Below are 27,492 nucleotides of genomic sequence, written 5' to 3'. Positions count from 1 at the left end.
TAATGAGATAATAAAAGTCATGTTTAGATGTGCGCCAAAAAACTTTATTTAGGAGTTTATGTGTGTTTTTGTGTGTCACATTAGGCAAAGAGGATCAAATGTTCAACGTATCACAAAATTTTCGCAAAAAAAAAAAAAAAAAAATCACAAAGTGATTCTTAGATAGTTCTGGATAGGAGTGGGCTAAAAACATGGACATTAGTTGATATTATTCCTTATCAAAATTTAGTAACCTATAAAGTCAATATTTACATTACCTGTGAGATGCATCTGTGAAATGCATGCAACAAATTCTTCCTGTAGCCTGATGGCTAAGAATCAGGGGGCTGTATCTTTGGCTCTGTGACACTTAGAATCGCCCTTCTTTTTTCCAAGAAAGAGGAGAATCTATATTTGTGTTTCTAAGTTTCAGGAAACTGGAGATATTAACTGTTAAAGTGCCATTGGGAGTTATTTTTTTATATATCAAAAGCACACCCAAAATCCTCACTTGAAGGCAATAATCCACACTAACATGTAACCGAAATACAGTAGTACGGTGGGCACACGTCGGTGGCGGGGAGAGGAGGAGGGGGGCGAGCAGCCACTCTCCATAGTGGATATATGGCCGAGCGCCCATTGCCGTCTATGGGGGACGTATATAAGTCCCCGATATGGCCGTGTGAATGTAGCACCTAGAAACACAATTCTAGATTAATTTAAAAGAAGAGATTCTCCTCTTTCAGGGGCCCTGGGCAATTGCCCATATTGGCTGCCCATAACGACGGCCCTGCTCCTGGTGCATCCCTGCAGCGTGCTTTGGCTATTCAGCCCATGCCCAAACATGTGCAGTAACTTAAAGGGGTTTTCTCATCCTGGGTATTCACAATCAGTTTGATAAATCTTCCATATATAAACATTTCTTCCATTAGATGTTATTAAAAAAAATGTTCCTGTGTGAAGATAATTTCTCATAAATATAGTCATGTTGTCCCTTAGAAACGAGAAAGCTTCCCCGGATACGACCACCTCTGCTGGATGGATTTCCCAAATAAACAAAAAGTTTTTGTATATGAAATGTCCGGGAGTTACTACATGTCCCGTGGTAATGATCGGTGGATCCAGGAGGTCAGGCAGGGCTCAATAGCGCATGTCTGCCCACTGCTGCCAGAGTGTGACGTGGTCGTAACCGAGGAAGCTATCTCGTTTCTAAGGGACAACATGACTACATTTATGAGAAATTATCTTCACACAGGAACATTTTTTTTAATAACATCCAATTGAAGAAATGTTTATATATGGAAGATTAGTGAAACTAAATGTGAATGCCGAGACGAGAATACCCCTTTAAGGCTCACAGCCAAGAAGAGCCAGAAGTTACTGCACATGCTTGGGCACCGGGTAAATAGCCGAAGAGCCCTGCAGTGCCGTGTTTGAAGGTGAGACTTCAGGGTCTACAGGAGCCTGGAGGAGCCTTTGTCCCTTCGCTTGGCCAGGCTACTCCACACCCAAGTAGCCTCTAAAGTTCATTTTCATAAAAGACAGATGACGTTTAGCTAGTTAGGGAGAAAAAATTAGGTAAAGGCAGTGTAGGCTTAGTAGACAGAAAGGAAGCTACCATAAGGAATAGCATCTCTGATGGCAGGTTTCCTTTAAGCCTTTATTAAGCAACTTCAAACTAACTTCAAATCACCAATCATTATTTTTAATCTGTATGCATTCAGTTGTAATCTCATTCTGATATTCATTTAACATATTAAAGTTAACATTTTTTAGACCCTTAAGGCTCTGCGCTGTAGATCTATGGCGCAGAGGTGCACGGGATGTATGAAGAGGGCTCACGGGCTGAGTCTTCTTTATACAAGGGTGGGGGTTGCAGCAAACCCCCACCGCTAATAACCGTGGTCAGTGCTTGCACCGATCGCGGCTATTAACCCTTCTGATGCTGCCGACAAAGTCGCGTCAGCATTTAAAAGAAGTTAAAAATTTTTTTAAAAATTTATAAAATATTAAAAATTCAAATCACCCCCTTTCCCTAGAACTGATGTAAAACATAATAAAGAGTGAAAATCACAAACACATTAGGTACTGTCGCGTCCCAAAATGCCTGATCTATCAAAATATACGGTTATTGCCGGCGGTGACCTCCAAAACGGGAAACACAAATATCCGAAAAGCGACTTTTACACCATTTTACATCACATAAAAAATGGAATAAAAAGTGATTGAAATGTCGCACAGACCTTATAATGGTAGATATGAGGTCAGAAGATGGCAAACATTTTTTTTCTTTTTTGTGACATGTTTTTTTTTTTTTATATTTTCAAGAACGGCACATGCGGGTTTTTAAAAAATGTTTTCCACATTTGGAGTTTTTTTTCAGTTTCCCAGTACATGGCATGTTAAAATACATAACAATACCGGAAAGTAAAATTTGTTACATACAAAATAAGCCCTCACACAGCTCTGTACACGTAGAAATGAAAAAAAGTTATGGATTTTTGAAGGTGGAGAGCGAGAAATGAGCGAAAAAAACCTGCGTCCTTAAGGGGTTAACTTAAAAAAGGGCTATTTGATATAAAATCATATATCATATATAGAACTTAAAGGAGATTTACCATTTGTTTTTATGCATTGTGAACCAAATACACATTGAGAATGCTGTAGTGACACTGAGGCAGAAATAAATCTTTTTTAATCCGTGAACTGAGTGGTTTTGCTCAAAAAACAATTATAAAATTTACGACCTTGAGAAAGCTTGGTTCAGTAAATAAACACATTTACACAAGAGCTACTTGAACTGTCCAGACAGGCCTAATTATCCTGAGCTGGAGGACTCATACACAGCAGCTGGAGGATGAGCCCCACTATCGTAATTTTATATTCAATCATTTTTATTGGATTTGAGATTTAAACTAATAACATTACAACATTCAGTCATATTGCAATAACATTACAGAGAAAAGATATTACAAGAACAGTGTATACAATGTACAAGAAATTTCAGGTAGACAATCAGTTTTACAATATTTCCTGTGGCCTTCACGGTATGTACAAAACTGAGTATGTGCTAATCTAAAGCTCCCCTGGCGCTTTCTCCCTGTATAGTTGCTATGATGTATTTTAACCCTCTGCTCCCTTTAGTGAGACAGGGTGAAATCTTTATGGGGATTTTGTTCTGACAAGTTTGTTTATAAAATACTTTGGAGTATGCGATCATTTGCGTTATTGCCCAAAGGTTTCTTCCAATTTTGTTACTCGTCATCAATATTGCTTAGGCCTAAAACATTCTGGCCAAGCTATGTTACTAAGTGCCACAGGTGATGTATCCTACTACCTAACTAGTAAACACAAACATACGATTAGACAGACTACTAGGAGACAAAAAAACGGGGACATTGGGGAGAGAGAAAGGAGGAAAAGAGGGGGGGGGGGGGGTTGTACTGGGCCAAAGGAGTGGAGGGACCAGGGGGGCAACGGTGCTGCACACCTTTTCATCATTCCGGTGCGGGATCGGAACCCAGGATGTCTCTAAATTTCTGTGTTCCCTGAAAGGCAATCCAGGGCTGCCATAGCTTTATGAATTTCTCCGAGGTGCCCAACGTGTCAGCCATGAGTTCCTCCATACGAAACACTATCGTAATTTTATAATTGCTTTTTCAGAAAAACCACTCAGTTCAGGGTTTAAACAATATATGTTTCTGCATCAGTGTAGCTACAGCATTCTAAATGTATGTTTGGTTCATAATACATAAAAGAAAAAGGTAGATTTCCTTTAAGAATTGTGTCCACACTAGAATACCAAGTTGCTTTGTTGGTAAGTAGTTGACCCAGTTGATCCAACAGTTGACCAAACACTCCACTTGTCTCCACTTTACAACAAGTATCAGAAATTAGCCTATATATTTATTTTGTAATACTATAATTTAACTGTGCTTTTTAGATCCAATCTGATGGGGACAAAATTTACAGTATTCAACAATGGTACAAGTCCAGAAAAAGCCAATTCTGACTGGTCCAATGTACGTCAGGAACTTGCAGCAATTGTGTATGTAAGTAAAGTTTACACTGTGTGATTATAGCAAAATAAAAGAACTATAAGGGACTTCTTCTTCCCCCATTAAAACAATTTAATCCAAAACATTTGGGGGTATTAATCAGGGCTTCTTTGCCAAAAAAGTGGTATAGAAGCCCTGAATTAGTTGCAAATGCTAGCATATCACTAGCACTTGTGAGTATTTCCCCCTTTACGCCAGCTCCATGCCAAGCGTAAAGTGAGGTGCACCCGGCAGGGGAGTAGACAAGGTCGATTGGTATTCCTGTCCCTGTGCCGATGCACCAGCTGCAGCTAGTGACTTTTCACATGTAGCTAAGACCCTGAAGCTTCTTGATGTATCCAGCTGTGCCAGAGGGTGACTAACAGTGTTAAAATTCATTACAATATACATTACTGAAGAAAAATACTAACTTCTAGCCAAAGAATAGAATTGATCTCCTATTGTTGAGGTTTTTGTAGCAATGCCTGCCAAGCTCAAATGATCTGTTTAATATTTAATCATGAAGTAATTGCACCTAGCAGCCTTTCTTTAAGAGTAAAAATATCAGAGGTTATGTGATCAAAACATTTGTCAATAGTTGCTAGTTGTTGAGTAGTTTTTCTGACAGCCATATTTGGGGAAAAGAAGGAATTTTTCCCTGCAATGGCCCAGTCGATAATAGTTCAAGTAACTAAACATTTATCTTTGCTGGTACAGGAAACCAATGTCCTGGGATTTAAAGGTCCTCGGAAGATGACAGTACTTATCCCAGGAATGGATGAAGACTGTGAAAGAGTACCAATTCGTCCGCGAAATGTGAGTTGTAAATTCTATACTAAAAGACTACTATACTTAAATCAAAAAATGTTATTTCCAATAGTATCAAACATATCAATTTATTAATATTTTAAAATGTCATCACATATAAATTGACATGGTAAGCAAGTACAAAGAAGGTACTACTAATGTCTAACTGAGCACCGCCCCCTAATTGATGCCTAGTGCAGCTGTGCCACAAAAGGGTTGCGTGCGACACAAACGTGGCGCAGACTCTTCTTAAATACATGTGCAAGCAATCTGCACTAAAAAGAATGTGCAAAGAATGACAGAAAACTGGCGCTCGGCCCTTAGTAAATGTGCCCCATTATGCTGCACATTGTACATAACATATATGTGATGTATATATGCTGTATGTATATACAGTGTATGGTGTGTAAATACTGTATGTGTGCATATATATTATATTGTATATGGCACAGTATGTGGGTGTATATGCTCTATATGTGAGCGCATGAGTGTATAGATGTGTGGTAGCTCTGTAACTCGCATATCTGAGTATACAAATAATCCTAAAACATAGGCAACACTCCAAAAATGTAGTATAAAGCGTCTTTATTCCAGGTGCAACGTTCGGTGGATTCCCTCCTGGATCATGCTGGAAGAAGGTAGGAATTCACCGAAACGTCGCACCTGGAATAAAGACACCCTGCTTTATACTACATTTTGGAGTGTTGTCTATTTTTGGGGATTATTTATACAGGACCTGAGCCTAAGGTCCAAGGATTTACACCCATACATTTTTTTTCCATATTCTGAGTATACATATATGCATATTTCTTTAAGTGGGAAGGGGGCCTGCTTTTTAGAGGCCTGCTATGGGAACCTGTCTCTCGTACCAGGGTTGCTGAAGTTCAATTGATATAGGGTATTTGACAGATATAAAACAGTTACTGGCCACGGTGTACCAGTTACCCCACAGATTGCCATTCTTGTTCAACCTGTGGTTTCTGGTATCAACCTTCTCCTTCTTGCCACCCGCCCATTGCAGTAATACTATATTCCTAGAGAAGCATCCAGGTGCCAAAGGTGCCTAGAAGCTCAAGATGATATAAAGAATGAAGAAGATTATAGAAGAAAACTCTGCACTTCCTGCCAGTATAATCACAGTCTAGCACCGTTGGGAGGCGTTCCAAAGCACCCCTGACATTTAAGGCATGTTCCTCTAGGTAACTGATTTGCTGGAGTTCTGGAATTTTTCCTTGTGGCGGTTGCTTGTGAGGTAGGTCTGACCATCTCTTACACTCGCATTTTGTCTTGTTTCTCTTTTCCATAACTGGTCTTTCACCCTGGCCCTATCTTTTCTCCCTCTCTCTACAGTTTTCTTTGTAAGAAGTTGAAGTGGTACTTCTCCAACTCGCTACCTCTATAATGTATTATTTTCTGTTGTAATGTTCCCAAAAAAACTGTCTAACATACTTTGCACCAAACTGACAGCTTTTAGAGTTGACAGCAGACAAGTATGGTGAAGTATATGATTGTCTAGTCAAATAAGTCTAATTTTTATATTAGAGTATAACAAAAAAAACAAACAATAGGGTCGCATTTAAAGGAAAAGATGCTCACAAAGTAGATTTTTTTCGTTCAAATAGTTTTTATTGAAAGTATTTATACATTACAATAATGAAATATGACATTTAGTGTCCAGCAGTAGCAGGGTCAAGAGACATGCATATATTATACATATATTATACATACTTTACAGAGTTTACATCTTATGTGCGTCAGGAAGTCATTTTAATGTTACACATGTGTTGCCGAGTCTCTACTCACTCGCACCATTTAGACTTCGCATATTCCTTAGGAATTTGCGCTCATTTGTACAGTTGCATATACAAAATATAACATTTAACAAGGTTAAGGACCAACATATAACAATTGTAAATGTATGGGCCAACAATTCTCCTGTATTAACATTTATTATTGTTGTATCAGGTGTGAAGTCTTCCTTTACTTAAGTACTCTCTAGAATGCAAATCCCTCGGAAGTGTCTAGTACCAGAGCCCCAGCAATTCTACTACTACAAGTTTCTATATGTTTTCCAGGGGCGCCAAATCATGGCAATAGGCTGATTTTTTAGAAATCCGAATGACAGTGCATGTTCATAGCTATATGTTGTGTGGAGTTTTCCAGTATTTAGGGCACTTTAGGGCTTTGTGTGTCAGGGAGGTTGCTTTACTCCACTCACTTGGTGTAATGCTCAGGCCCAAGTCCCTCCAAAAGGGTTTCGTAATTCGCTGCGTATAGTTTCGATGATGGGTATGTCACCTGTATACCCAGACATTGGAGACTATGTCTTCCAATCAAATGGATATTTGTTTTGCATATAGTAAAGAGTTTCAGGTTTCAATGACATCGGTAACGCCTGGGTTTTGGATGTATTGAGCTTACAGTAAGATATCCTGCCAAATTCTCGTATTAAATCCATAGCCGTCTCTAGTGACTTTGCTGGTTGCGTTAGGGAGAGAATATATTCCCTCTAAACCCCATTTCCCCAAGGACCGAGAAGGCGTACGACCAGTTTATACGGTCGAACGCCTTCTCGGCGTCTAGTGCTAAAAACAGAGGGTATTGTCTGATACCTGTCTGTGTTTAATAAAACCCACTTGGTTATCGCTAATCAGGTCAGGTAGATATTTCATAAGCCGGGTCGCTAGAATATCAGCTTATAATATTCTCCTATAATGATGTCAGGTCCCGTGGTTCCTCAATGGATATTGAAATCGACAATTCCTCCATCTTAGACAGTGACTATGAGAACCAGGGTGCTATTCTAACCAAAAGATTTAGATCTAAAGGTTACCCTCAGAGTCTTGTCACTGTTGCCTGTGAGAGAGCAGGTACCTCGAGTCAACAAACTGGCCTTGCCCCCAGCTCAAAAACAAAGCAAATGGACGATTTTCCTCTGAACTTCATCACGACCTACTCGGGAGATTACACTTCAATTAAACAAGCGTTGCAGAAACACTGGAATGTTCTAAGAAATTACCCTTATCTTAGAGCCTCATATTTTTATGGAATTGCTAATTATTCATGTTTCCGTACATATTTATTGTAATTGCCTGTGTGCTGGCCACCTTCCATATTTTACTTTACATTGCTTCTGTTTCCCATGGATTTACTTATTTATTAGTCATTTATTCGCATTATACTATTATTTCTCATTCTCATACTCAATATTCCCCTTTACGCCTGCGCGCTGTTTGTATCCCGCGGCCCTCCAATACCGCTCTTTTGGCCGCTCCGTAGGTCTGCGCATGCGCATCTGTATGGTACTCATGCTGCATCAGCACGAATGCGCGTTCTGAGTCCACGCATGCGCATTAGCAAAATCTGCCTAACCCCATTGGCCATTGCTCCAGCCTCTAGTTCGCCCACAAACTCTGCACAGTTCTCTACAGCACAGGCGTGGCATGCCTACCGGCACCTAGCGCTGAAACATCTCTTGGACTCCTGCTCCTTCATGTGAGTTATAATATTATATTCCATAACTAATATTCACTATCACCTGTTTTCATTCATGTGTTAATGATTGTCCTATATCTGATTGGCTGCATTGTTTGGGGATGTAATTGATTACTTGTGTATATATATATCCACTCATCTCTCATTGTCACTATTCCCAATTTTGAGAAAGGGTCGTTTGACCAGAAACGCGTCAAAAGGATTCTATATGCCATACTTTGGTTTTATGTTCTTTTAAGCACTATATGTGTTGGATTTTAAACATTAAATTATTTTTATCTGAACCTGACTACATTGGAATCATACCAGTGATTTTTTCTGGTGATTCTCCATACCGGTGGTTAGCGCCCGTATAGATTAGCCAAAACCCCCCTTTTTTCCATTATGGATGTCCTTGAGACTCTTGCCCATTTGAGCAACAACAAGATTAATGTCACCAAATGTGTTGTAATGGGTCTCAGCCCTCCACCACTTTCAAGAAACCGTAGTAATCTCAACTCATTCTCCTGTTTGGAGAATACCTTGGACCTTTTTTGGAAGCTTTTTGGAATCCTTAATCACTTTCTTTGGTCCTCATCCCCTCCCCAGATAAATTTACCCTCATTTGCAGGAAGCTCTAAAGCAGGCTTGGGTCTCCCAGACATAACGTCTTTGCTTCTACTCTTGCCTGCATACTGGATTAGTTCCATAAGGTTGCACATTAATTATGGGGGCAATTTATTATCCGTCTCTGTTGATGACCTTTCCATGGTCTGCCATGTTTGTTTCCCTGGAACGTCAGTTGAATAAACTACCGTTTGTAGCCTCATAGGGCCTTAAAACACTTTAAACACTCCACTGCCCTTTATCTCCATGGCCTGCTAACCCCCCATTGCCTAAAATCCTGTGCTTCTGAATTCTTGGTCTCCCTCAGGACTTACTCATCTCTTAGATTTAAATCAATAATGCAGTTATGCAATAATGTCATTTGAGGTGGTCACCTTCTCTGCCTCCTGTACCCGGAGGACTGTGAATGCATCCAGCTGACTCATTTCTACAACTCTAATAAAAACCATCTCCTCCACATGGATCTCACTCTCTTTAAGCTCATATACTCCTTTACCACCATTATAGCTCATCCAATTTTTGTGATTTCTGACTTACAGCTGGATAGGTGGGCTGGGTTTGCCCTTATTTGTTAAAGCCTGGGATAGAGAACTGGATAAAACTTTCACTCCGTAGCATTGATCTAAGGTATGGAGTGCACAACCTGCGAAAGGTGTAGTGGCCCGCACCCAATGCCTGCCAGATACCAATTATTGGTGTAGGTGGCATTGCTCTAGGTCCTGACAATGGTTGAATGCACTGGAGACAGAACCCAGAGGAGATGGGAACAGCTTTACTTACTGCTACTGGGTCCTCTCCTGCTCTGGATCCTGAGATAGGCACATACAACTAATGTCAGTACACAGAGCAGAAGCAGTAGTGTAAGCAGGGGGAGAAGAGCAGGCAGAGGGAAGGAGAGTATTATTTTTTGTTTTTTTTACTCGAGGGGGACTCCACTATTATTACGTGGTCTCATGGGGGTCTCCAGTATTATTAGGGGAGCTCTGGGGATCTCCAGTATTATTAGCAGGCCCAAGGAAGTCTCGAGGATTATTTGGGAGGCTCCAGTATTATTAAGGGGGATCTTCTGCATTTATTAAGGTGGGCCCTGAGTGGTCTCTACTATTTTAGGTGGGCTTTGGGGGGGGGGGGTCCAGTATTGGTCTTGAGTATTGTAGGGTGGCTTATAATACTTTATTCATTTGCCATATGTAAACATTTCTTCAATTGGATGTTATTAAAACAAATGTTCCTGTGTGAAGATAATTTCTCATAAATGTAGCCATGTTGTCCCTTAGAAACGAAATGGCTTCCAGGGATACGACCAGACATGCGCTATTGAGTCCTGCCTGACCACCAGGATTCAGCGTTCCTTACCACAGGACGGCTGGGGGACATGCAGTAACTCCTGGACATTGCATATACAAAAACTTTTTGTTTCCTTGTGTAATCCCTCCAGCAGAAGTGGCCGTATCCAGGTACCGTCTAGGGGACCATATCACAACATTTATGAGAAATTATCTTCACACAGGTAATTTTTTTTTAATGACATCTAATTGAACAAATGTTTATATATGGCAGATTAATGAATATGGATGCGAATGCCCAGATGAGAATACCCCTTTAAATCCTATCCACATAGTACTGGGTCCTAGCAAAATTACACACGATCTATACTACCGGTCTTACCTACTGTTGGAGATGCAGCCAGGTTCCCAGTACTATACATTTGGTGTACATGCCCCTCGATACCCACCTTCTTGTCTTGCAAGGTAGTGTTGATTAGGGACTTAATGGGTCACCACTGAGCCCTGATGGGTTTACTCCTAATCGCATACAGTAAATGAATTTCAAAATTTTGGAAGAATGTACTCCTGCAGTGGGTTTGATTGCAGCAAACCTTCTATTGCAGCAGATAGAGGAACTACATGCTGTACATGCTGACTGTATCCATTCTGTTGAGAAACACATAGACTCCTGGATCCCCTAGCTGAACGTTCTCTGTTCTCCTTAATACTCTACTTTTATCTAGTACCTTGGGTCACTCCTCGCCACCTTAAATGCAATTATATGCCCATTGCTATTTCCGCCCTTTTCATTCCCTCTTTTAGATCACTCTCTCTGAAGTGATTTGCTAAAAAAGATGAAGATTTAAAAAATATTTTCAGGGTTTTTTTTTTCAGATTTATTGTACACATTATTACAAGAGTGGTGTTTTAGGGACTTAATTATTTATTTTTAATTTATTCCAAAATGTTTAACTTTTTCTTAAAATTTTTACACTTGGACTGACTGGGAGACTTGGAAGCTATGATTGCTTGCTCAAGCTGCTGCACTTCAGTACAATTGTACAATGCATGCACAGACAATGCATGTCAAGCTAGAGATTGGGATGGAGGCCCTAAAATAACAACCCTCACAAACCCTGCTTGAGAGCAAGTGCTATAAGCACATGCAACATCCCCCCCGGGGCCCATACTTTCTTTGATGGCTGTAGTCAGCCAGGGCCCAGAACACCAGAGTCACTGGCTTAAGCGGCTTTCAGCACACTATGGTCATGGTGCTTGGTATTGGGACCGGAGGACAGGTCTCCAGCAGGTGGTATGTGAAAGAAAAGTAGAGGGAGGGGCTGATGTATTACGTTTCTTCCTGGTTGTTGAAGGTCCTGAAGGTTGTTGAGCCTGTGAAAGTGAAGCAGTCTGATCCAGGCATCACACGGAGGCATGTTGTGCAAGTAAACTTGCGATTCTTTATGTGAACTGGAACAACCTGGCAACCTGCTAACATCAACAGCAGGTTAGGCAGGCTAGAAAGCTGGAAGGAGATAGCTGGTTGCAGGAAGGGTTGCTCACTGCATGGTGGTAGCTTCAGGCTGGGCTGGTAAGATGGAGCCGAGCCTGGACAGTAGACCTCTGCTCTAGGGCCTAGTCTACTGCATGGCTACAGGTGTCAGGCAGCAGGCCTGAGACACCTCTGCTTCCTGATAGTGTGTCTAGGTGGAAGCTCTGCAGGAGCTGTACACAGGACTTGCTACTCACTGCTGACTGAACCCTCAGACCATGTGCCGTCTTGCGGCTCTACCCTTAGTGTATGACGTCTAGTGGTACTACTTAGACACCCCTGGTCCCCTAAAGACTCGCTGTTTAAAGAGACCAGAGCTCCGATTTGTGGCGTAAACCTGTGGTCAGGGTTTGACATAAAATACAGCCTGACACAGTCTTTTTCACTTGGCTGTAAATACTATCAAATGGTTAAGCATTCTAATATATAGTACTTGTTACTATATTTGTAAACATCAAATTGGCAGTAATTAGCACAATGGGTCCTTGACTTAGAAACGTTACATAACGTTACACAATATGGCTACTTTAAGTAGCAAATAGAGCAATGACCATTACCTGCAATGAAAGGCATTGTTTGCCAAACTTAAATATAGAGTGTCCATTTCACCTAAAAGGGAAGGCATAATATTGACGGCAATCACAATAATATCTAATTAAGTGTCCTTTTTCCTAGAGGAAGAATGACTTTAAAGGGAACCTACCACCACGAATCTACCTATAAAGGTAGATCGGGTGGTAGGTGGATGTATGGGACGTGAGGATAGCCCTTTTTAGGGCTAATCCTCACGTCCCCGCTAGCGTAGCATAAACTTTATTGCCCTAATATGTTAATTTAATTAAGCGGCTACCGGGGCGTGGAGTAGCCGGACACGAGGCTACACGGCGCGGCTACTCTCGTTCCCGAGATCGCGCATCTTGGCCGGAGTTACTGCGCATGCGCAGAACTCCGGCTTCTCGGACGAGGGCGCGCAGCTGCCAGGAGCTGCGCGCCGAAGATCACAGGGTAGGCGGGGGAAAGCAGCTACTGGGGCGTGGAGTAGCCGCGCCGTGTAGCCTCGTGTCCGGCTACTCCACGCCCCGGTAGCCGCTTAATTAAATTAACATATTAGGGCAATAAAGTTTATGCTACGCTAGCGGGGACGTGAGGATTAGCTCTAAAAAGGGCTATCCTCACGTCCCATACATCCACCTACCACCCGATCTACCTTTATAGGTAGATTCGTGGTGGTAGGTTCCCTTTAAGTCTCTAAGTCTCTCATTCTCTGGGACAAATCCTTGTTTAAAAAGTAAAGAAGGATCTACTCTTGTGATGAGGGTCACAGTCCTTAGTAGCAATATGGAGGTAGTGTGTTAAAATTTTGCTCATTTATTTGCACACGGATTTATGCACAACAGAGCAAAATTTTAAGTGATAGATTTCGGAAAAAAAGGTTACGCCCTCGCCTCACAGGCTTTTGCATGTGCAGGTACCCTTAGTCATGAGGACTGTCTGAAACCCAAGCAATTAGTAGCTGATGAGAATTTCTAAAATTTTAACTTCATAACAACTTTTTCTAATGAAAGTACGGACATCAGAAGAATTTTACAGAAACACTGGGGTGTCCTATTGCACAATCCCTATCTAAAAGATATAATCCCGTGTAAGCCAACATTGACTTGAAGAAGAGCCAAGACTTTAAAGAACATTTTGGCTTTTTCCCAAAATTTTAGGCTCGTTTAGGTGCAACCATTCTCAGTGTAAATGCTGTGAAACCATCACACAAAGACAGAAAGAATTTAAGTTCAACATCACAGGAGAAACTTTTCAGTTGAAAGATTTTAGGAATTGTGGGACTGAATACGTCATATACCTATTGGAATGTTCATGTAATTTGCAATATGTTGGCAGAACAATCTTGTGCTTAAGACAACGCCTTAATAAGCATTGCAGCAATATAGAGAAGGGTTTCTTACAACACAGCGTCTCCAGGCACGCATCACTACACCATAACTGCAATTAAACTCACTTCTCCATTACACCGATAGAATGGATAAAAATAACTCGTCTGCATAGATTTAATAGCCTAAAACAAAGGGAAATGTTCTGGATTTTTAAACTCCAATCACTTGTGGCTGCGGGTTTGAAAGAGAGCCTTGAAAGTGTTTTTTAATAATACCTCTTATTGATATAGATATATATATATATATATATATATATATATATATATATCCAGTGTGGAAGAGAATATCTATTCAGATTTTAACATGGTTATAATTTCTACAACATATTGATTTTTGTCCATATATATATAGATATGCCGCACCCCAATATGTAAAAGGAAAGTGGGTATGTTTTGGATCCTATTCAGAATTCTGTTCACAAGCCAAATGTGAAGGATACAAGGATACAAACTCATCTTTTATACAAACTTAGTACAATCATGTGATAATATCATGTGATCAATTACATTTGTTTACATCAAAATACAGTTTACATGTGATCATTATGTGTACATTCAAAGTTTTGATTACACTTTCCATTAGGGATATCAATGACATCTATTAACATGTGAGGCGAGTAATTGTACCTGACACAGTACGCGGCTCCTAGATCAAGCTCCCCGTCGTCCAAAATCTCCCACTGCGCATGTCTGCTGGCCACACTTGGATTTTTTCTAAATTTGTTTACAGCAGATAAATGAATACATGAAAAATAATTAATATATCTGCTTTGTTTATTCAACTACATTATTATTTATGTTTTTATCTGCCCTTTTTTCAATAAACCACATAATTTTGCCCATTGTATTGTGTGAGAATAAGCCCCAACACCAAAGAAAAACCTCAATCAGTATAATTCTCTTAATTTATTTTAGGTATACACTCCTCTTATGCATTCCTCAGTTCTATCATTTAATAGCAATTGTTTTTGTCACTTTTTATACTTAACCTGTACACGACACGGACAATAGGTCCGACTGTACAAGATGATATGTTTTGAAGAATCACAAAATAGAGGGAAAAAAAAAGATAATCTTAAAATAAGTACAAGGAAAATAGCAGCCCTCCAACACAGCTAGATGTAAGGTTAACCCCTTAACAACTTGGCCATTTTGCACCTGACACCGCCCTTTTTTTAAAATCTAACATGTGTCACTTTAAGTGGTCATAACTTTGGAAAACTTTAACATATCCAGTTGATGTTGAGATTGTACTTCATGTTGGTTGAGAAATTTAAGCAATATGTTTAGCATTTATGAAATAAACGGAAACGCAAATTAAAAATTTTCTACTTTTTGGAAAGTTGGTCATATCACGAAAATAACTTGCTAACTAACATTTTTCATATGTCTGCTTTAACTTGGAAAAAATTTTCAAACATCCTTTCCTTTTTTTAGGATGTTAGGAGGCTTATAACTTTAGGTGGGATTTTTTCCGATTTTCACAAAAATCATCAAAACCTACTTTTGGACGGCCAATTTAGTTAGAAGTGACTTTATATGGCCTACATGACAGAAAACCATCACAAATTACACCATTTTAGAAACTGAACCTTTTAAAATATTCAAAACAAACATTGGGAACTTTGTTAACCCTATGAGCGTTTCATGAGGGTGAAAAATAAATGAAAGTGAAGTTACAGACATGTAATTTTATCTTACAATAGATTCATTGAACACTAAAATTTGCGCCTTTACAATGGGTTAAAAAGGAAAATGCATTTTACAATGTTTAGTGAAATTCCACCTGAGTATGCAAATACCCATTGTGTCACTGTACGCTGCTGTACAGGCACAGGGGGGCACTTCGAAGGGAAAGAGCGTTGTTTAGTTTTTGGAGGACATATATGGATGAAAAAGTTTTCATGTGTCAGGATTAGAGATGGGCGAATTCGTTAAAATTTGTTTCGTCCCGATTCGCCGAATTTTTTGAAAAAAAATCGAATCAAAACGAATCACGTTAAAAAACAATTTTTCCTTGCCTGCAGAGAGCCTGTAGGGTGTTGTAGAACGTTGTGCCATGCTTAAATATGCATAGGAAGCGTGGTGTCGTCTTCAAACAATGCTGTGTTTTAGTATGACATGGTGGCATCACCATGTGTTGGTGGCATCAAAAGAAGCAGGAGCCCGCAGAGTGGCACAATGATATAGTGTGAAGGTGGCATCAGAAGCAGCAGGAGCCCGCAGTGTGGCACAATGATATAGTGTGAAGGTGGCATCAGAAGCAGCAGCAGCAGGAGCCCGCAGAGTGGCACAATGATATAGTGTGAAGGTGGCATCAGAAGCAGCAGCAGGAGCCCGCAGAGTGGCACAATGATATAGTGTGAAGGTGGCATCAGAAGCAGCAGCAGGAGCCCGCAGAGTGGCACAATGATATAGTGTGAAGGTGGCATCAGAAGCAGCAGCAGGAGCCCGCAGAGTGGCACAATGATATAGTGTGAAGGTGGCATCAGAAGCAGCAGCAGGAGCCCGCAGAGTGGCACAATGATATAGTGTGAAGGTGGCATCAGAAGCAGCAGCAGGAGCCCGCAGAGTGGCACAATGATATAGTGTGAAGGTGGCATCAGAAGCAGCAGCAGGAGCCCGCAGAGTGGCACAATGATATAGTGTGAAGGTGGCATCAGAAGCAGCAAGAGCCTGCAGAGTGGCACCATGATATAGTGTGGAGGTGGCGGACAATTCCAGTCCCTGCTAAAGATGGTAGGAGGCAGATGGTGCAACTAGCAGCAGATGTGTGGCATCAGGCGGGTGGCAGCATCAGAATAGTGGCTGGGGCAGGTAGTTAGAACCCGACTCATTTCTCAACGTTTGGAGGAGGCGTCATGGCTGATCTAATCAGATGCATTAGGCATTGGTGAGTTGAAATCCTGGCCGATCCAAGCCTGATTCATCTTGACAAAGGTCAGTCTCTCCACATTATGGGTGGACAAGCGGGTTCTCCTGGGGGTAACGATGGCCCTCGCCGCACTGAACACCCGCTCTGATGCCACACTACTGTCCGGGCAGGACAGCTTCTCTACTGCAAACTCCGCAAGTTGCGGCCATGCATCAAGTTTGGCTGCCCAGTAGTCCATGGGATCCTCTACCTGATGTGGTAAAGTGCTGTCCAAGTAGGCCACCACCTTCTGGTGCAGGATCTGCTTCATGTCCTGCTGCTGCTGCCGGTGGCGGCTACCCTCCTCACTAGGCGGGTGAAGGAAATTGCTCATTAAGGAATCCAGACTTAAGCGACTGTTGATGGAACTGCTACTGCTCCTACCCCCCCAGCTCCCCACAGCAGCCGTGGTAGTAGTACGTGAGCAATGACTGCCAGGAATCCGCCGGTCAGACCTGACAGAGGATGGACAATGGCGCACATAGGCAGCGGCCAACTGTGTGCTCAGTATTTTTCTATAGTATGCCAGTTGTTCCTTCCTCTCAGCAGCAGGAAAAAAAAGAGTCAGCCATTTTGGACCGGTAGCGAGGGTCCAAGAGGGTGGAGAGCCAAAAGTCATCCCTATGCCGGATGTTGACTATTCGGCTGTCACTAGTTAGGCAAAGCAGCATGCTGCGGGCCATCTGCGCAAGTGACTCTGAGGGACTCCAGGTCTCCATATCCACAGTATAGTGCCTTGGTGCTTCTTGGTCATCTGCCTCGTCTTCTACCTCCTCCGGATGCTCCTGCTCCTCCTGGACCGGGAGATGATGTCAAAGACAAACAGCTCACTTCGGCAGCTTGACTTGCTGAAACAGCATGTGTGCCACTAGGTGCTGCTGCTGTTGCTGCACCTGCAGGATGGACCGCATCTGACACCCGTTTCTCCCAGGCCATTGGATGGTGATGCTGCATGTGTTGGCGCAGGGCCGTAGTGCCAAGGTTAGCTCCCTGGCCATGCTTCACTTTCTGCCCGCAGGTACGACATATACCCACGCTCGGCTCCTCTGGTGTCTTTACAAAAAACTGCCACACCGCTGAGGTGGTAATTTTACCCCCAGCACTCTGCACTGAGTGACTACTACCGCCACTGCCTTTCTGAGCCCCTGTGCCACTGCTTATTTGGGCCTGCAAATCGGGATTTGTACCCCGCGGACGTTTGGCTCCCGTCCTCGCACTACTGCCACCCTGCTGACTCACAGCCACAGTAGCGACTTGCCGCCTGCTCCGCAAGCTGACACTCTCTTCGCCCGACGATGATGAATCCCCTGCTACCCCCGGCTCCCAAGTGCGATCGGCTACATCATCGTCAATTTGCATTTCCCGGTCACTGCTACTCTCTCACCGATGTCAGTATGCACAGCCTGCCTACTGCAGGAAGCAGCGGAAGTCTGCCCCACCTCTTCACTGCAAAGCAGCTGCTGACTGTCCTCAAACACTTCACCCTCGCTGAATAGAGGCGCTGAGCCAAGACCACCTAGTAGCTCTCTGGCTGCGGGAAAGGAACAGAGCCTGGTTGAGGACAGGTGAGGGCCGCTGACCTGCTCCTGGGCCATGCCAACTAATTGTTGTATCAGAGAAACCTACGGACTCTTGGCTGGGGTTGTCAGATGTTATATTTGAGGAATTGGATGACCTAGTCAACCATTTAACAACCTTTGGGTTGTTGATCAACACACTGCCACTAGATGACAACGGCAGTTCTGGCCTCAGAGTCACCCCTGCTGCGACATCCCCTTACTGTGCTGCCACCTCTGCCTGCTCCACCTGCCACCTTTCTGTCTGACATAGTGGTTTATAAACTACGTGGATTTGACAAGTAAATCTGGCTGTAAATTAGAGCCCCCAAAAGGTATTGCAATGTGCGTCATACAGATACCCCACAACTGACAGCTCACTACTGCAGATGCATGAAAGTCAAACAGATTTCGTCACTAAATAGAACTGCTATTTGGGGTATACAGATCGCCCTTAGAGAACAGAGAGGGATTGCAGCAAGAATCGCACAGCACAATAGCAGCAGCTGGACGCTACAACATGAAGTGTGAAGTGCTGAAATAGAAAATGGCTGGTTTTATAGGGCTGTGTGACATCACATAAGCCTGCCGGTCGCTGATTGGCTTACAGGTCTGGAGATGTCATCGGGGCTGTTCCTTTCTCCTTCCCAGAGTTCTCTGCCCCATGTAACACGTTGTTCTCGCGCCCATTTAGCAGAAACATGAGGGGGAAAAAAACAACTTCGTTCCCGCGAATTATCATAAAATTCGGCTTCGTGGCGAATCAAATTTTTCCTGAAATTCTAACCGAAGTTAGAATCATTAGAATCGATTCGCCCATCTCTAGTCAGGATGCATTTAGAGAGCCCTAGTAGTACCAATACAGAGGAGAACCAAGTGACTCCATTTTGGAAAGTACACCTCTTGGAGAGTTTAGCAAGGTATAATTTGTGTATTTGCCCCAACAGGTGTTTGATTTAATTAGGCCCCAAAAAGGAAAAAGGAAAAAATTTTCTCTGAAAAGTCACTTTTACCCCAAATTTTTGTAAGCCACAAGAGATAAGAGATGAAACAACCCCCAGAAATTTATAAAACTATTTCTTCTCAGCGTAGAATTGCCATACATGTGCATATAAAATGTTGTATGGCTAGGCAGTAGAGCTGAGAATGGGTGTTGGCCTTTTAGAAGCCAGATTTGACAGAAATACTTCACATATGCCAGGATACATTTGGAGAGCCCTAGTGGTACCAAAACAGAGGAAACCCCGAAAAGTGACCCTAATTGTTGAATTTTGCATGGTGTAATGTGACCAGCCAATAGCAGCAAACATGAACAGAGGGGGGGAAACGAAACCTCTCTGGACCTAAAGGCAAAATTGATGGCTGTCTGTAACAGCTGCCATTTTGCCCTGGTCAGTGTGTCTGAACTGTCCCTACACCATTCTATGATAACACGCGTCGGGAAGGGGTTTATAGGCTATACAATCTTTATTTATTTTTTTTGGCAATTTAGACATATGAGGGCTTATTTTTTGAAAGACGAGATGTACTGTAAAAAAAAAACCTTCATTTTTGTGGGTCTTTAGCTTATTGATACGATTTTATTAACTCTTATCGTGTGGAGGAAAAAAGAATCATCAATTTCGGATTTTTAGCAATTTTTTTTTAGGGGGGGGGAGGGCGTCCACTGTAGCAAAAAATAATATTTTATCTTTATTCTACAGATCACTACAATTACCTCATTTATATCGTTTTATTTGTATTTGTCCAATTTTATTGAAGAAAAACTAGAATAGTATTTTTTGGTTGATGGAACTGGTTGTGGGCTTATTTTTTGTGTGACAAGTTATTCTTTTTAGTGGTACCATTTTGGTGTTTGTAAATTTTTTGGATCACGTTTTAGAAAATTTTTTGTAAAGCAATTTGAGTAACATTTAGTGACATGTTAGCTTGAACAAGTGATCTTCTGATCACTTGTTCAAGCTCAGATACAGCTTATACAGTGCAATACAGATGTATGTGGTCGCACGTGCTGAGTGTACAGGCAGGCAGAGACCCGGCTCCCCAAAGAGATGGCACAGCCCTGGGGCACTGTTTGGGGGTCCGGTCCACGTCAAAAGCCCTTTACACATTGCGGTCATGTTAGACCACGGTGTTTAAGGGGTTAACACCCACAATCGGAGAAACGGGTGTTACGATATGCGATATGCAACTGACACCCAAGTCGACACCTACCACACGCCGTAATAGTATGGCGCGTGTTGTTAAGTCACTTCCAGACGCATCATACTATTACGGCGCAGGCTGGTAAGGGGTTAAAATGTGGTGTCTTTATTTTAATAGTGACATAAGCTCATTCCAAGCCAAAATTTCGCCGTTTCTCAAGCAGTGTATACAATGAATAGGGCAGATATTTATATAAAAAGAGAGGTCACATGACCTCAAACATTCCACTCATATAAAACAAAAAATAAAGAGAAGTATATGCAGTGGGCTTGTAATATTGATACATACATAAAACAGTACCAAAAAAAATCAAGGCAAATGTACAAATATACATCACAGTAGTACATAAACATAATAAGGTGCATCAAAAAAGTGACGAGTGCAATAGACAATCAAATACCTTTAAAATAAAACACATCACTTCCCTGGCTTCTCCGTACATACAAAATGTAGATAGCTCCATTAGTTCGGTTAGGATGCAACAAACTTATGAGGAGTGCAAGTGTGAACAGCATATATAAACAAAAGTCAGGGAGCAATGCACTCACTGCACAACCTGTGTAATCAACCCCGTCTATCCCTGATCAGAGTAAAAATAACAGGTGAGAACCCAACACTGGATCAAGATGAATGTACAAGTGAACAAAGTCTCAAAACCCAAAATGGAACAAAATAAATGGCCCATGGCAGTATAATCCTCACTTAAGCGGTTTTTTAAGATTATGTATATAGGGCAGTGAAAAATCAGGTGCATCAGCCTGAAATTCATTCAGTGGCTAGTGGGAAGAAGAAATAAATAATATAGATATGAAACAATTGGGGTCGAAGTAAAAGAGTAATTAATCATTAACCCTTTAAGGACCTCACTCTTTTTGGTTTTTTCATTTTTATTTCTCACTCCCCACAATCAAAAGTCTATAACTTTCTTTTTTTTTTTTTTACATATAAAGAGCTGTATGAGAGCTTGTTTTCTGCATAACAAATTGCACTTCATAGTGATGTTATTGAATATTCCATGCCGTGTACTTGGAAGCGGAAAAAAAAAATTGGTGAAAAATGCATTTGCTGCATTTTCTTGTGGGCTTGGAATTTACAGCTTTCCCTGTGCACCACAAATGACATGTCTAATATATTCTTTGGGTCGGTTTGATCACGGGGATGCCAAATTTGTATAGGTTTTATAATGTTTTCATACATTTACAAAAATTAAAAACTTGTGTCGAAACTGTTATATACTTTGGGGTACAGACCTGAGTGTGGTATCTTTTTTTGCGACTTTTTCAAGTTTTCAATGCTATGATTCAGGACTGTACGACCTTTTGATCACTTTTTATAGATTTTTTTTCAAAATGGCAAAAAAGTGCCATTTTCGACTTTGGGCGCTATGCAGTGAAAAATTATTATTATATTTTGATAGAACAGGCATTTTTGGATGCAGCGATACATTTTTACTGTTTATTTATATTTATATCAGTTCTAGGGAAAGGGGGTGATTTGAATTTTTAGGTTTTTTTATTATAATTTTTTTTTTTACTTTTTGAAATTTTTACTTTTATTATTATTCAGACTCCCTAGGGTACTTTAACCCTGGGTTGTCTGATTGATCCTACCATATACTAAGATAGTATAGTATGGCAGTATATGGGGATTTTCCTCCTCATTCATTACAATGTGCAATGTGCAGCCCATGAGCTCTCTCCATGCACCTGGGTGCAGTCGACCAGTGATGTGCCATTAAGTCACGGGTCGTGAAAGGGTTAATCCAAAACCTCTCTCCGAGTAGTGGGTTGGGGTTGGGTTTATATATTTATTTTAAACAGTAATTTTATTAGAGCCTAAGGGTTAACATTACATTCAAAAAGAATTAAAATTGTATTTGTGACATATACACTCACCGGCCACTTTATTAGGTACACCTGTCCAACTGCTCGTTAACACTTCATTTCTAATCAGCCAATCACATGGCGGCAACTCAGTGCATTTAGGCATGTAGACATGGTCAAGACAATCTCCTGCAGTTCAAACCGAGCATCAGTATGGGGAAAAAAGGTGATTTGAGTGCCTTTGAATGTGGCATGGTTGTTGCTGCCAGAAGGGCTGGTCTGAGTATTTCAGAAACTGCTGATCTACTGGGATTTTCACGCACAACCATCTCTAGGGTTTACAGAGAATGGTCCGAAAAAGAAAAAACATCCAGTGAGCGGCAGTTCTGTGAGCGGAAATGCCTTGTTGATGCCAGAGGTCAGAGGAGAATGGGCAGACTGGTTAGAGCTGATAGAAAGGCAACAGTGACTCAAATCGCCACCCGTTACAACCAAGGTAGGCAGAAGAGAACAGTACGTTGAACTTTGAGGCAGATGGGCTACAGCAGCAGAAGACCACACCGGGTGCCACTCCTTTCAGCTAAGAGCAGGAAACTGAGGCTACAATTTGCACAAGCTCATCGAAATTGGACAGTAGAAGATTGGAAAAACGTTGCCTGGTCTAATGAGTCTCGATTTCTGCTGCGACATGACATTTGGATGGTAGGGTCAGAATTTGGCGTCAACAACATGAAAGCATGGATCCATCCTGCCTTGTATCAACGGTTCAGGCTGGTGGTGGTGGTGTCATGGTGTGGGGAATATTTCTTGGCACTCTTTGGGCCCCTTGGTACCAATTGAGCATCGTTGCAATGCCACAGCCTACCTGAGTATTGTTGCTGACCATGTCCATCCCTTTATGACCACAATGTACCCAACATCTGATGGCTACTTTCAGCAGGATAATGCGCCATGTCATAAAGCTGGAATCATCTCAGACTGGTTTCTTGAACATGACAATGAGTTCACTGTACTCAAATGCCCTCCACAGTCACCAGATCTCAATCCAATAGAGCATCTTTGGGATGTTGTGGAACGGGAGATTCGCATCATGGATGTGCAGCCGACAAATCTGCGGCAACTGTGTGATGCCATCATGTCAATATGGACCAAAATCTCTGAGGAATGCTTCCAGCACCTTGTTGAATCTATGCCACGAAGAATTGAGGCAGTTCTGAAGGCAAAAGGGGGTCCAACCTGTTACTAGCATGGTGTACCTAATAAAGTGGCCGGTGAGTGTATATCCATAATACTTTTAAAATATATAAGCATATATATACTGTAACAGTATGTCCGGGTTCAGGGTTAGTGGACCCCCTAGACCAGTGATGGCAAACCTTTTAGAGGCCGAGTGCCCAAACTACAACAAAGACCCGCTTATTTATTGCAAAGTGCCAACACAGAAATGTAATTTGTGATTTATACTCCCTTCTCTGTCACAGTTTTCATTGATACCAGCACCTGAGGACACCAATAAAGCAGAAAATAGTCCCAGGGAGTGCTGTCACTTTAAAATAGCTCTGTGCACAGCAAGTCCTGGGCTGTCTGGGACTGCAGGAAGATACCTGGAGTCATCTCTGGTGATGGCCTGAGCGCCCACAGAAAGGGCTCCGAGTGCCACCTCTGGCACCAGTGCCATAGGTTAGCCATCACTGCCCTAGACCATCGCGGGAGGTGGTACTAGCCGACACCTGTGACCGGAAGCTAAGTGGCACCTGGTCTTCACCAGAGCCCGCTGCAAAGGGGGATGGTCTTGCTGCGGCACGGTGCAACCAGGTCATTCCACAGGTATGACAAGGTGACAGTACATAATCGGTGTCCAGCCTTGTGGTCAGGCACTGGCTGACAGTCAGGGCAGAAGTCAAAGGTCAGGTCCAAGGTCACAACAGGAATTCAGCAGAGCAGGAACCAGGAACAATGTAGGGAGCACAGGAAGCTTTCACAATGGCAGTGAATCTAGGGAACATCCGGCCTTTAAGGAAACCCGGAAGTGCCAGCGCCAATCTGCTGTTCCCTGGCCCTTTAAATCTTTGAGTGTCACGCGCGCCCTAGGGAGCGGGGACGCACACGTGGGCTAGGCCAGTTGGCAGCAGGAGCATGGAGAGGTGAGTTTGGAACAGGCACATGGATCGCGGGGGCACCCGTGACACTGTAACATACACCACATCTAAAATATAGTGCGGAAACATCTTATGATATAGTGTTACACTAGTAAACAAAAAGTTTTTTTTCAAAAGCCACAAGTGTTGAGCTATAATCGTCTGGGCATCTGTTAACTCTAGAGTTAAGACTTAAAGGGCATCTAGCACCAGGATGAAGGACTGTATATAAATGAGCCTGAGGGGCTCCAGGCTCCATATGTGTTAATGGAGTCTGGAGCCCTTCAGGCTCATTTGCATACAGTACTTCATCCTGGTGGTAGATGCCCTTTAAGGAAGCTTGGTAATAGCATGAGGATAACCACTTATCCCAAGCTGAATAAAATTTTTCACTCTAATACACAATTATTATTTGTTCTGCTAGTAAGTTCTGCAAATGATGGGACCTTGGTAGATTTTCATGATTTGACTATAAGTATAATTACTGATGTTACAAAACCTACTTAAAGAAAGGAAACCAAATTTGCACAGCAACTTAACACCCCTGGGGTGTTCATCCACCTTGGAGGCTGTATATTCCTAGTGCCCAGGTAAACGCTATGGATGATTTCATCAATTACTACTACCTTTATATTACAGTGTTTATGCTGGCACTTTAGATTGATTCTACTTACTTCAATATCCCGTTATCTTCCATGCCTCCTTGATGTTTTTACCTCCTTTCCAGTGTCAGCTGGTCATCTCCCAGTGTGTTAATGTCTGTTTTGTACAAATTAATTTCTGTATGAATTTTTAGTACATACTTAATAAATCTTTTTGGTAATAAGTTGCTGTGCAAATCTGGTTTCCTTTCTTTAAGTAGGTTTTGTATATTCAGTACCAGTTACAGGTTTACTTTAATTTTCACTTAGAGGAGTTTGGAACATTTCTCCATCTCTGTTTCAATTGCTCTTTTGGAGATTGCTATTAATTACTGATGTTGTAGAATGGAATATTAAGGTTCCACTGCTAGTAGGGTATGATTCAATCCCTATGCCTAACGATGTCAGCTTTGAGAATAGCTTCAACTGAGTTTGTAATAGCAATTGCAATAATTTTTTCAACTCAGGTCCAGAATACCAACAGGGTAGGCCAATCCCAGAATATGTGTAAAATTGTTCCTTTCTGACTTTTACATCTACAACATTTATTGGATAGAGAGGAATGTAATTTTTTTTTTTTAGTAAACGACGCAATTACATGCCAAGGCGACATTTATGCTGCATACAACACCACTTTATCGCAAAATATAACACTTTTAACATTGAAGAAAATACATGAACACAAACAGACACCCTCTTAGTCCACACCAATACAGTGCTGTGTTTTTATACGTCCGTTCAGACCTATAGTTAGAGCTTGAAAATCACCTCCCTAATAAACATCAGGACTATTCGTGATTCACAGCCTCCCTAAAGTTCCTTTTAAACTTTCTGTGTGATCTCATGTAGTACATTAAAACTTGGTCATTAGCAACTGTATCTCCGTTGAGTGAGATGTGGCAATATGAACTTTTACATATAGGGATATTAAGAGCATAGATTGCATTATTAATCATTTTATAATGAGTTTCTCTTCAACGTTCATTTATTACATGCTTCATAGACAAAAGCCAGCCCCGCTTTCTCTCCCAAAAGTAGTATTTGATTTTGGCCGATTCAGCATTTTTATTTCCTTATATTCTATATAGGATAGGAATAGGAGATAGGAAAGGCCTATCCACTTGTCAAACACATTGGGGCAGATTTACTTACCCGGTTCACTCGCGATCCAGCGGCGCGTTCTCTGCGGTGGATTCGGGTCCAGCCTGGATTCACTAAGGTAGTTCCTCCGACGTCCACCAGGTGGCGCTGCTGTGCAGAAGTTCCCTGAGGCCCGCCGAAATGCACTCAAGTTCACCGGCCTATTCCTAGTGAAGGTAAGTGCAAGTTCCGCGACACTTTTTGTTTTTTAAATGCAGCATTTTTTCCGAATCTGTCGGGTTTTCGTTCGGCCTCGCCCCCCCACCGATTTCCGTCGCGTGCATGCCAGCGCCGATGCGCCACAATCCGATCGCGTGTGCCAAAATCCCGGGGTAGTTCAGGGGAAATCGGCGCAAATCGGAAATATTCGGGTAACACGTCAGGAAAACGCGAATCGGGCTCTTAGTAAATGACCCCCATTGGTACCAATTTCACTAGATAGGGAGTGCATACGCGAATCACAGAACGACTGGAGCAGTGCATACTGCAAATGTTCTCCTCTCTGAAGACTAAATTCTTGTACCACATACTGGAGGGATTTTAATCTTGTCTCTGTCATTAATAAAATAGCCTGACAATTAACCCACCTAGTTGGACGGATCTGAGATAAATAGAAGTACATCATCTGCAAAAACAACAGATTGTGTTTTTTGATTCCACACCATTATGCCGTCATACAATTCTGATAATTCTATCCTGTGGGTCAGTGAAACTAAAGCAAGGTTAAAGAAAAGGGGGATAACGGGCAACCGTTCCTAGTTCCCTTTTGCAAGATAAAAGGGAATGAAAGAATACTAGACATACAGATCATAATAATAATAATCTCTATTTATATAGTGCCATCAAATTCCGTAGCGCTTTACAAATCATAGGGGACAAATATAATATTACATTACAAAGAACAAATAGTCATATGGAGCAAAAAGAGTGAGGGCCCTGATCACAAGAGCTTACAGACTATGAGGATGAGGGTGTTGACATAAGAGGTTGTAGAATGCTCCAGTCATTTTTTTTTTTTTTTATAAGGGAACAATATAAAATAATTTAACAAATAATTTAATAAATAAAAATTCTGCTGCTTGAAACAGCCATCAGCCGCCATCTTATTTACAGGGTCCACGGTGAAAAAGACTGCAGATTCAGAGAAGCCTGGAGCTTGGTATATATCTGCTGTTTGCCGGATAACAGATGGGACATAGGATGGATTGGTAAAGGGAGAGTTGATGTTTCAAGGGAGTGTGATAAGCTTGCCTAAAGAGATGGGTTTTAAGAGCACGTTTGAAGCTTTGGAGGCTGGGTATTAGTCTGAGAGTCCGGGGAAGGGAATTCCAGAGAATTTGAGAAACTCAGGAGAAGTCCTGGAGACGTGCATGAGAGGTTCCAATTAAG

At 41.8% G+C, this 27,492-nt stretch overlaps 1 protein-coding gene across 3 annotated transcripts in view; it reads left to right on the top strand.

Moving 5' to 3' along the window:
- Window positions 1-27,492, top strand: part of TULP1 (TUB like protein 1) — a 264,106-nt gene that overhangs the window by 206,140 nt on the left and 30,474 nt on the right. For all 3 annotated transcript variants that reach the window (XM_072137212.1, XM_072137211.1, XM_072137210.1), the window contains 2 exons: window positions 3,923-4,031; window positions 4,734-4,832. In XM_072137212.1, coding sequence (XP_071993313.1) covers window positions 3,923-4,031; window positions 4,734-4,832 — 208 coding nt within the window. The remainder of the gene's footprint in view (window positions 1-3,922; window positions 4,032-4,733; window positions 4,833-27,492) is intronic.

Source organism: Engystomops pustulosus, chromosome 2, assembly GCF_040894005.1.
Source record: "Engystomops pustulosus chromosome 2, aEngPut4.maternal, whole genome shotgun sequence".
NCBI lineage: Eukaryota > Metazoa > Chordata > Amphibia > Anura > Leptodactylidae > Engystomops > Engystomops pustulosus.
Note: the sequence above shows the minus strand (reverse complement) of the source record. Positions and strands in the feature narration are given on the sequence as shown.